Below are 12176 nucleotides of genomic sequence, written 5' to 3' on the forward strand. Positions count from 1 at the left end.
CCTGTCACACTGTCGTCATTTTAGGTATATTTTAGTTGAATGACTTAAATACCCCATCTTTCTTTTAGATTGTACATTTGTTTTAAATTTTTGGCTATAGACCAGAAGTTGATCATCAAGCAGATAAAAAATTTACATGGTATGATTTTCAAAATTCCAAAAATTCACTCATTAGAATGGATTAGGATTTCTTATAGGCAAGTACATAATGTATATGCACATTTTTGTTATAAGAGATTATTTCTAACTGTAATTATGAAAGTCATTAGTTTATTTTGGGGTAATTATTGTATTCTTGTATATGTTGAATAAATTTAGTTATTGTACATGGGCACCAGGAAATCTCAGAATTTTTATTTCCAACTGAATTTGTTATTTTAGCCATTATTATTATTATTATTCCCAGACCTTACTTCCTCGTGAGTCATAGGGTGCATGGCCACGAGGCAGCAAAGAAATAGAGCTTGTTACATTTTAATATTTCTGTTTAACTGTATACATTTTTCCTTGTTCTTTCCATGATGAAGTTCACAGTTATACTTAATATTATCATACTCATAGCTTGGCAAATTATAAACATAATTTTATAAAACTTGGAAGAAGATATTGAGGGGAGAGAGAGTAAAAAAATGTTCTAATAAGTATCTAGTAAGTATCTCATGTCAGAAAAGACATGAGATAGAAATTCAATTAGAAATAGAATTGCATCATCAGAATTTTGAAAAAAAAATGCTTAACATTTAAAAAAAAAATCTTGCCATCACTGAATGTAAATCCCCAGATCGTTAAATACTATTATAGAATTGAATCCATCAAGGCATACAGTTGCTACTGACAGAGTCTTATGATGGAGCATAGTATTCTATTTCTTATTTTTCTAAATACCTTTTTGTTGTATTATAAAAATAAATATATATATGATTAATAAATTTAACCATCTGTTTACATCTGTTATCATTTAATAGATATTTAAATACAGATAAATATGGAAATTTTATATTTCCACTAAATGTGTCCAGATTTGTGTAAATGTATCAAGCAAACTGCAGAGAGTCTATGAGTGACGTATGGCCATGCACATAGGTGGCTGGAATATGTTGTTAGCTATTTCTGACGCACTTACTTAAAAGTGATGGAATGTCCACTTTTCCCTTCTCAGTATAGTTAAAGAATACGCTAAAGACATCCTTCTTCTCTATACATGCTTTTGTTGGAATGAAAAAAGTTAAGCAGAAATAAAAGACGGGGAAAAAAAGAGATGGACCAGCCCAAGAAAAGGAGTGGAAGGATCCAGTATGAAGGGCCAATAAGAAAATCCTACAAACAAGGACAGGAGGGGACGTGAGGTTCCTTAAGTAGAAATAGCTTTGCCCTCTCCCAGGATGGTTTAGGTAGGAATTTGGAGATGTGGAGAGAGGGATACCACTGTCACTGATATCACACGAAAACGAGTTCGCCAAATGTGTGTCTTTAGACAACCTGGTCTGCAGTTTTCTTCCCTCAATGCATGGCTTATTCTTCACTCAGCACAATGGTAGTTTTTGTAGTTTCACGGGGAGCAGGTGGTTTTATCGTTGAGTTTGTTTCAAAAGGAACACTATTTTGAGAAGCTGACAAATTGACTGGAAAAATATATTTGCTTTTCTGCTGCAAGCTTCAGAGGTGATTACGTCAACACATCTCAAATGTGTTCTTATATGTTACGATAGACCAAGGTTTACACACACACACACACACACACACACACACACACACACATATTGATGGTGCAAGCATCTCTCTCTATATATATGCTTAAATGCGAGAGCTATTTATATCATGTTTATGATATCAATCTTTTCTTAGAAGATTTGGAAAACAGTTCAGCATGTCCATGTAACTTATTTTTGTGATCAAAATATTGAAAATTTTAAATTTGGAAAATACACCAATTATCACTGAACAAAATAAGTGTTTTACCTTGGACAACTGTAAGATGTCTTAAATTAAGTAAACCATTTCCCATTAAATCGATGGATACTATGTTAGACCTTTTATTCAGAGAAGTCCTGTGAACAATTAACTTTCTCAAAGCTTTGATAGTTTTTTTTTTTTCAAACTTGTGAAGATGAATCCAAGGGAGCAGCCATGTGTTCACTCCATGCATCAGTCTATGAAAACAGAGCAATGGGCTCACTCTCGGTCTTTCCAAGGGGGATTCTTGGAACATACTAGAGAAATACAGTACAATTAGTAAAAAAATTAGAGGGGGGAAAAGCCTCTGAACAATCAGCTACTATGAAATATGTAGAACCCTATAAAGTCAATTAAAAAATATAGACAAACCCAGCCTTAGAAGATTAAAAGCACAGTATTTCTGTCCATCTCCCTCCCCAACAATGCCCTTCATAACTGTAGTCACACTGGACACAATTGCACTACACGGAGTCATTAATTATTTCTGCAAATCATTGTATCAACATCAGGCACCAACAGTTAAGTCATTAAAAATAAACCAACAGCAAAACCTGCAGCGTTGAGTAGAGCTATTGAAAAAGAAGCATGTGAACTCGGGAGCTACTTGATCACAAAACATGGAAGAATGATCAGCTATTTTCTTCTTATCTATCATCAGACTCCACACAAGTCTCTGAAGATGCCACACTTAAGAACAAATTCCTTTAGGTGAAGTCCATGAACACTTCCCAAACATTTCTACACAAAGTTACACATTCATGCTGAGTTATTTATCGTTCTGCAGTGATCATCTGCAGTGGGCCAGAGTTTCATTTGCAGGCTATTCAGAGAGGACCTGTGTAGCATGGTATTGAAATCCAGGGTGGAAGCATAAACGTAAGGTGTGCAGCCATAGTCAGAACAGGAGACAGTGGGTGGTGAAGGGAAGGCTGGAGAATCAGAAGAATGAGTCGTAGAGGGAATATCTTTCTTTGTAGAAATGCTGAGGCACAAGATACAGGTGTTTATAGTACTTTCATACATGAAATCCTTTTTCCTGTATGTGCATCATATGTAAACGTAAAGTTTGTATGCTGCTGACTATTCGTCTCTGATGTCCAATGAGAATGACTCCAATTCGCCTAATATCACTGAGAGAGCAGAAAGAGGGAAGGATGGAGGGGGGGTGGGAGAAAGAGAGAGAGAGAGAGAGAGAGAGAGAGAGAGAGATTTTGAGCATCTAGAGTTAATAAAAATGAGCCAGAAAAAAATGAATACTTAGCTATGTTAAATATGTACCATGTCAAATTTGACAAAATCATGTTGGTTAATTGTTAAGCAGTCATGTAAGCAAATACCAATAGTTTTATATTTCCTTCTTCCTGGTTCCATAAAATACACAATAGTCTCAAATTTAATGATATAAAGAAAACAATCATATCCAGATAGAATGTTTGCATCTCTGTAGACATATGTCTATTTATTTTTCAAGTACTTATACAAATTTGCCACAGTCATAGAAACTGCTGAGCCTGTAAGGCAGAAGTATAATGTGAGCATGATCTGATTCTCATAGCCATCTTTTAATCTGAAAAAAAAAATGATATGAAGCAAAATGTAGCAATTTTGTAGAAATAAATAAAAGTGGAAATATGCATATTCTATACTGTATGTATTCTAACTCTACAGCAACTGTACTTCTATGCTTAAGAGGTATACACACAAAAAAAATCAATACAAAAATTGTATAATATAAAAGTACTTGTACTAATAAAAGTTTTAAAAATAGTGAGATATATAAGAAAATCCCACACAATAGCCCAAACTAATGAACTAGATTTATAGGCACTAACACAATGAATCTCAAAGGTTGGGTGAAAAAATTAAGAATAATACATAAACTTTTGTATGAATTTCAGAATTTATATGAAATATAGAAATAAGATATTAACATACTAATAAACATTTAATACAGAATAGTGATGACTTTGGGATGGGGTAAGAGATGTGATAGAAGTGAGGTACACATAGAGCTTGAACTGTTTTACAAATGGATTATCTCACAAACTTAATGGTGGGTACACTGGAATTTGTTACATTATTCTCTGCATTTGTTTTGTGCATATATGTGAAATAATAAGAATTAATAAAATCCAGTATTTGACATTAAAACCATCAATATTTTGAGCCATAAGAAACTGCATTGTTGTCTTAAGATATTGGCCATTCCATTTGGCTTCATCTAATTATTATAATATTGCAAACCATGTTTGGAGTTCTTTGATTGGATGTAGGTAATGGATGATGATCCTTGAGACAGTGGAAGATGTCTGATCATGATAATATGCAGAAGGATCCTAAAGTGGCATTGTAATAGTAGATTGATTTAATAAAGAAAGTACAAATTGATTGTGCATTACTAGTATATATGACTAACAATTTATCATGGCAACAAACACTATGTTGATGTAATAATGCCTATAATGTGAATAAGATTAACATGATTTTTGAAATACAACAATGTCAAAAAGTTTTTTGACTTACATACATTCTTTAAAAGGAATAATGGCTGAAAGAGCAACTCCAGCTTCCACCAGAATGATAATCAGGAATGGCAGAAGTCACATGCTAGCCTTGGGAAAAGGTTTCTTGATTGGATGTGTGACTTTGCAATCAATGAACAGAATATCTGATTATAATAATATGCCTAGAATTACTTACTCGATGCTCATTCGTGAAATCAGATCAAACGTTGTAAAACCCGCTGCCATGAAGTTACTCTTGTATTGCCCCATCTTTATAGAATCCAGCCAGTCACCTACTGTGACAAACAATGGATATTCAGGAACATCACCAGGGGATTCTGGCATTCTACAGGGAAATGAAACACAACATTTAAAAGCCACAAAAGCCCGATGTAGTCGTTTTTATTTATACCTTTTACAATATTCTTAAATATCCAATATTTTTTATAAACTTAGTTTATCAGCAAGACAAACCTTCATCAACCTACAGATATCATCACTCTCTTTGTTTTTTTTTTAAAAATTATTTATTTGTTATATATAAGTACACTGTAGTTGTCTTCAGACACACCAAAAGAGGGCATCAGATGGTTGTTAGCCACCATGTAGTTGCTGGGATTTGAACTCAGGACCTGTGAAAGAGCAGTCAGTGTTCTTAATTGCTGAGCCATATCTCCAACCCTAATATCAAATATTTTTATCCTCTATTTAAATGAACTCTGTTTTTCTGTCTTATTCAGCTTAGTACAAGCTCTTTTTTTTTTCTTTTTATCAAATCAGTAATTTCTTTTAACTTTTCCTGTCTTTTGTCACTATGGGTAGTATTATTGATAGACCTTTAGAAAAATCATTTCTCTCTCTCTCTCTCTCTCTCTCTCTCTCTCTCTCTCTCTCTCACACACACACACACACACACACACACACACACATACACACATCTACCCACCGTCTCTGTATGAACAGTAGCAGCTTTTTGACCTCTTACCAATCTATGTCCTTTTACATACCCCACACTTGCTGTGATGGTTCTCCTTTTAATAGTGAATTCATTGGTCAAACTTTTAAACATTCAACAATAATATTCTTATTTAAAATAATTTCTGCTATCACAGAACTTAGTTGCATAAATATATCCAAACATAGTGTATGAGTATTTTACCTCAAAACATAGATATGAAGCCATAAAATAAAGCAAAAATCAATCAAGTGTGAACTAACAAGCCAAGGGATATAGTATTGATAATTATTAAAATAGTAATATTATAATCAATTTAGTTTTTAAAGTCTATGCAAGCACTCTGAGAACTTTTTTATAGTTTAAGAATAACAATAATGTAAAGGCATTATTTTAGAATGACTAGGAAAGATATGTATGAATGCATGCATACATATATGTTTATACGTAGCATATACACATACTAGCTAAAGTTGGAAGGAATATAATGGAATTAGTTTTAAAATGATAGTAAAATAACTCAGGAATTTGCACTTATGCCATTCTAGTAGAACACTGTCCTATTCTTTCTATGGGAATTCCAGAACACACAGTCCATGTCTGAAGCTGTGTTAGGGGAGTTCTGAGAGCTTGTGAGCAAACTGCAAGGAACCAAAAGTCTTTGTGGCCTCTTTCCTCCACGATGTAGATCTATTCAAAGCCCTCCCTGGTGTAGTAATAGGAGTGGGTTTACTTTAGATTATCCATCATCTGACCCATTGTTATTCGGAATAATGTTGACTGTAAAAGCTTACAGTCATGTGACCTGGTCCTTGTGACTGTATACAACTTGAATTCAAGTGAATTTGGCTCACATGCTTAGCCCTCAGAATACCCTCAGAATAAAAGCTGTCTGATGCCTTGAATAAAGTTGGCTATTGCACGATAATTTTGTCTGCCTCAATCTGAGGTTCCACTCTCCCAGGTCCATCCCACTAAATAGAGCAGCAATACGGAAACATAGAAATATTGTGATGTTTGTAAAAATATTTGGTAGGAAAAGTATTTATATAATAATAGATACATTATAACAAATGTGTCATTTAAACAGGTTTTAGATACAAAACTTACATTATCTAGTAAAGTACTAATGCTCTTTAAAATATACTTATGATTTGATTCAAATCAATATTTATTAAATAATAAAAAATGTTCTTACCAGAAGTAAATGACTAAATCATTTTATTAGACACTGAAGGGTAGCCCAATGACCAATTATTTTGTTTTTTAAATATATGAAAATGTATAAAATATGTGTAGACACATAATTTGAACATGAATATTTTAAATATTTCATCAAGCTTTTGCCATCAATATTTTAATTGTGCCAGTTGGAACTGGAATCTGCTAATATGCAAAAACACGTGTCTAAAGCCACGAAGAAAGAATACCTGGGTTTATAAATACTATCTAACTCTGGTACCTTTCTGATAAAATATACATGGGAGTGAGCATTAACTTCTAAGGTGAAAATTGAAGACACATCCATGTATACCCTTTGGTTGGTGTTTTAGTCTCTGGGAGGACCTGGGAGGGAGAGAGGAGGGGAAGGGAAAAAGAGGGGACAGGATCAGGTATAGGAAGAGACAAGAGAGAAGTCCAGTGGGTCAGGAGAATGAAGGGAAATGTGTAGCAGTGTGTGGGGGTGAATGTGGGGAGGGAACCACTAGAAAGCCCCAGATGCCAGGGAAGCGTGAGGGTCTCAGGATGACATTAGCTGAAATATCCAACAGAGGGAAGATAGAACCTGTAGCGATCACCTCTAGTAGAAAGGCATTGCCTCCAGTTGAGGGATGGCACCACTCACCCGTCTCAAAAATGTTAACCCAGAATTGTTCCTGTCTAAAGGAAATGCAGGGAAGAAAGATGGAACGGAAACTGAAGGAAAGGCCATCCAGGGACTGAACCACCTTGGGATCTGTCCTATCTGCAGACACCAAATCCTGACACTATTGCTGATGCTAAGAAGTGCTTGCTGAAAGAAACCTGCTATAGCTGTCCTCTGCCAGCACCTGACTAATACAGATGGAGATACTAACTAGATTTTTGGATGACAACATTCTTCAGAATTTCCGATTTTTGAGCAAACACTGAATATGTAAGGGTGTTGAATTACTTGGTGTCTATAGCATATCTCTTAGGAAATACTGCTGTAGTTTGCAGACGAACTCTCAAAAGATTAGGACACCCTTATTGACTGTTAGCATGAATAACCACAGGTTAGAAAGGTGAATGTCTTATTTTAGAACAAGATGGCTCTAATAACTGCAATTACCTGTTAGAGAATTTTGTTAAAATGGAACAAAAATAAGTTGAAGTGCCATGTCCTTCATAGTCTTATGCCTTTTTGTTTTTTGTTTTGTTCTCTTTGTTTGAAATAGTTTCACTATGTGGCTCAGAGCTGCACAGGTCAAGTCAGATAAGCCTCATTCTCTACCCTGAGAGGACACTGGAGTAGCTCTCAAGGTTTCACAGTTTCATACAACTGGTGAATGCAAATGCAATTCACAAATTTTATGTCATTAATAAAGAAAGACAATGGAAAAACAAACACTCTCGAAGGGACTGAAGTGGCCTACCTCCTCACTGAAAAGCATTTACATTTGCGTCATAATTTCCCTTCTCACACACACCCAGTTAGTAGCCCAGGTAACTCCCTGGCCATTTCTGCAGCTGGTCTGGCACTTGATTTAGGAAGGTCAGGGGTTCCACATTGTTCACGGCTGCTGTGCGGGAACTTTTATTTCACTTTATCATATTTTGAAGTTGAAAAATGCTGCTATAGTCTGGCTTTGAGAGTTGGGCACTATCATCCTCACATGAATTTTCTAGAACATTGCCTAATAAACAATAAGTGCCCTTTCTTATCAAACCTGTACAGGGATAAATTCAGTCTATAGTTTTGCTGAGATTGCGGAAATCACTGGTCTGGTGATTAGTGGAGTTGCTCACCTGAAACATCTTCATAGCATAGCCAGAAGCTCACATTAAGTCTATGTTGTAAGCTGGAAGTAGTGACTCACGTCTGTCCTCTCAGCACTCGGGAATATTACCACATTCACATAAAGTTCCCATGACTTTGTGGCTATTCTTCTTTGTACTTGGTTAATTCATATACCAACATTCAGTTATATACACTACTCATCCAGTCATTGAAAGAAAATTTTACTCTGCACTTTTTCAATTATTCAAGATTTTACATTGCATTCTTTGCAATAGAGCCTATTATTTAACTTGATCACTAATTGATGAAATAATTTTGAGACTAGAAATTAAAGCATGATTTGACTCAAAGTACCCTAAAGTATCTAATGCTTAGAAACATGGTATGAATCTTGTCTCTATCCTATGGGTAAATAATGAATGGTATTTGCAGTATGATTACTGACTTTTGTTACATCAATGTGATCATTAATTTTTTTTCAATTTTATTTAGCAATTCTGCTTTTAATTGTTCAGATGATTTAACATGCATAATAAGATTGATAACTAGTAAACATGTAGAGGAATAATAAAAAATGATAACTATGAACACTTAGATAAGTGCATGGCAGGAATAATGCTTTTAAAATAGCCTCTCACAATGCTGGGTAAAGTATCCAGCACATGGTCCCTAAAGAGAGAAGACTAGGTCCCTGTGCCTCAAAGAAAGATTCCTGTTTTGAGGAAATACTCAAGAGTGAAAACAAACACTATATCCCGTGCAGAAGTAATGCACGGGCAGTGGCCACTATGCTATCATCGAGTACCTGTATCAACAGCAGTACCTGAGCAGAGAGGATAATGTTGTGATGGCTAGCACTGCCTGCCATTACAAGCAGAAAGGAGAAACACAGATGTGTGCAGATCCAGAAAACCCAATCTACAGAAAACCCCGAGGATGTAATTCTGGAACTATGTTCTTGCCTTATTTTCTTCATCTCTCTATGTTATAGTAGTCATGTGTGTCCTCAACTAGCATTATTCAAGTGGCTGCAAGTTGCAGGAGGATGCTTCAGGAGTATATGAGGATATATCTGCTTTTTATCTCTATGGGGGAGGGCATGTGTTCAACATCTTTGTATTTACTTGGTTAAAAATAAAATAAAGTGACAGGCTGTGCTACAACCAAAATACTTTAAAGGACTTTTAATAAACTTCACCTGTGAAGTCGTGTTTAGCCCAAAGAAAAATGTAACTGGAAAAATAAAAATGTACCTTTGTTTCATATACTCATATGTTCTGAACAGTACAGGGCGGAGAAACATCTGGAGATTTTATCCAATACTGGATCATCTGAGTGACTATGGACTTTGGAGTCGGTGGCCTTTGTTACTAATCTCACGAGTACTTCTTGTGTTCTTTTGACAAATGGCCTCCTTGAGTCTCCCGTTCCTTGTCTGAGACACAGGAACAGCAGTAGTGACACTTAAAGAATTAATGATAGTACCCAGTAGGTACAATGACTGGCACACAGTACAGTCTCAACAAGCGACACTCGTTGTGACTGTTTATAGCACAGGATATGTATCAGGATTACCACAGTGATAGGCAGTATTATAATTAATCTTGTGTCAGTAGCTCATTCAGTTTAGATCTAGTAGGCAGGAAGGACTTTCACAGCTTCTGATCAATGCTTCCTGTCTCACCTTCCTTCCACAAAGATGATTCTTGTGCAGTGTCTGCACAGGTTTGACCAGGCAGTTATTTCTGTACAATAAACATCAACAACGTACAGGCAGCAAAAATCAAAACAAAATGCCTTGCAATGACTTATATATGAACACAAACAATGTTGTAGATGTTGATTGTATATCACCTGGGCCGTATTGTCAAAGATCTTTTGAAAATGGATGGAAAATTGTACATTATATTGTTGAAAATTATTAATGGAATGCAAGATAATAGCACTATTTGGTCTTAGGTTTCTTCTCATTTCCCGAAGGAGAATCATTACAGAGCTGGTCTGACTGTTTTCTCTACATTTCTCATTCACTGGAAACCAAGTGCTTGGAAATTGAACCATATACTTTTGTGTGCTAAGGAAGATAGTAGTTAAAGTTCCTAAGAGCCACAGGTTTGCAAGATCCCTAACCATAACCAGTGCACAGTGAGAATATTTACAATATGCCTTGGCTGGGGCAGAACATGACTGATAATCTCATTGAGTATTACAGACCAGTATCGTCTATCTGAGCGAGTGCTGCTATCTCCAGATACCATCTTTGAACTGATGTTTTTAAAGCACAAAATTCTGAAAAATTGTTTGTCAGTGACTTGCAGAGGGCATGGAACAGAATTGGAAATGTTATCCCCATCCCCCACTATCTCCTTTCCTCATTTTTTCTACTTGCAATACTAGGCATTGAAGCTAGGAACTTGCTTATGGTAAGGGCTCTACCAGTGACCTATATACACTAAGCCTTAGCAATGTCATTTCCCTATTGCATTGCAGCTTTGCTAAAAAGTGCAGCTAGCTGGCCTCAACCTAGTATGCTTAGCAGATACCAGAGCCTGGAGCTTTGGAAAGGATGGATAATGAATATGCAGGAAGATGGAGTAGGGTGAGGGAAGGTAGAGAGTGAATAGACATGGTATGGTAACCAGGTAACTTTGTACTATTAAACTTTAGCTAGCCAGATACATCCCAGGACTCTATAGGAATATACTTATTTGGAATTGGGGACTACAAGGTTGATCCTGAGAGTTGTGGCAGACAGGACAAATGGGGAGGGGGAGGGGGAGGGGGAGGGGGAGGGGGAGGGGGAGGAACAGAGTAGAGCTAGGCATTGCTTCAAGTGCTCTGATAGATGTAACCTTGATCTCAAGCTGGTCCCATCCTCCCAGGGGTCATGTACCATGTGACAACCACAAATAACTCTTTGAGAGAGAATGATTGTAAAGTCATTAATTATGGTACATTGATATTGCATTTATGGAAGCTTGCCTGCCTCCATCAAGATGGTAATTCTGAAAATCTACTAAGCAGTTATTTGGATTTAAGGGCATTCTTATATAAATTACCATGATCTCATATATGTCCATATACTTTTTCAAATAGTGTATTTGGAACGCTAAGGAAATGTGAATCTGCCCATGGGAAGCATCAGGCAGAGGAATGTCAGCAGAAGACAAGAGTGGGGACCCCTCTTCCTAATCCTGAAAGCTTTGGATCAATAGCTTCCTATAGATACTCAGTCGTTGGCAAGGAACGGCTACCAATGGGATTTATGAAATTTCTAATTTTCTAGCACAGAGCTATTAAAGTGTGGTTTTCATAGCCTTCCTCATTATCTTAGTCATCCTAATTTTCCCTCCACTTATTACTCTTGTCAAGTAAAAGAGCAAAAATTTCTCAGGTGAATTTTTGAGAAAAAGGCAATTATAGTGGAATAAAAGCCATGGGAATGTAGTTGATGAAAGGGCGATGTCTGTGTTGGTGCAGAGATGAGAGAAGCCAGGAGTTTGGGGACGCTGGAGAAAAGGAGAGTCTAATGGCTGTGCTGCATACACTGTGTGTGTGTGTGTGTGTGTGTGTGTGTGTGTGTTTGTGTGTGTCTGTGTGCACATGTGTATGTGTGTATATGTGTGAATGTGTGTGCACATGTGCATGTATGTGTACATGTGGGTTGCATGCACATAAGTATTGTTATGTAGAAGTCAGAGAAGGACACCAAATCTATTATTTTCTGCCCTCCTGCCTTGAGACAAGATTTCTCACTGAATTGGAATCTTGCTTTTTT

The 12176-nt window shown here is 36.3% G+C and overlaps 1 protein-coding gene across 3 annotated transcripts in view; it reads right to left on the reverse strand.

Moving 5' to 3' along the window:
- Positions 1 to 1019: 1019 nt before the first annotated feature.
- Positions 1020 to 12176, reverse strand: part of Epha6 (EPH receptor A6) — a 922149-nt gene continuing 910992 nt past the window's right edge. For all 3 annotated transcript variants that reach the window (XM_021184473.3, XM_021184474.3, XM_085832510.1), the window contains 2 exons: positions 4657 to 4806; positions 1020 to 3086 (listed from right to left, as the gene is read on the reverse strand). In XM_021184473.3, the coding sequence (XP_021040132.1) occupies positions 2972 to 3086; positions 4657 to 4806 (265 nt within the window). In that variant the 3' untranslated portion in view covers positions 1020 to 2971. The remainder of the gene's footprint in view (positions 3087 to 4656; positions 4807 to 12176) is intronic.

The sequence above is a fragment of the Mus caroli genome, unplaced genomic scaffold (assembly GCF_978045245.1).
Source record: "Mus caroli unplaced genomic scaffold, Mus_caroli_1 scaffold_17, whole genome shotgun sequence".
In the NCBI taxonomy this organism is placed as follows: Eukaryota; Metazoa; Chordata; class Mammalia; order Rodentia; family Muridae; genus Mus; species Mus caroli.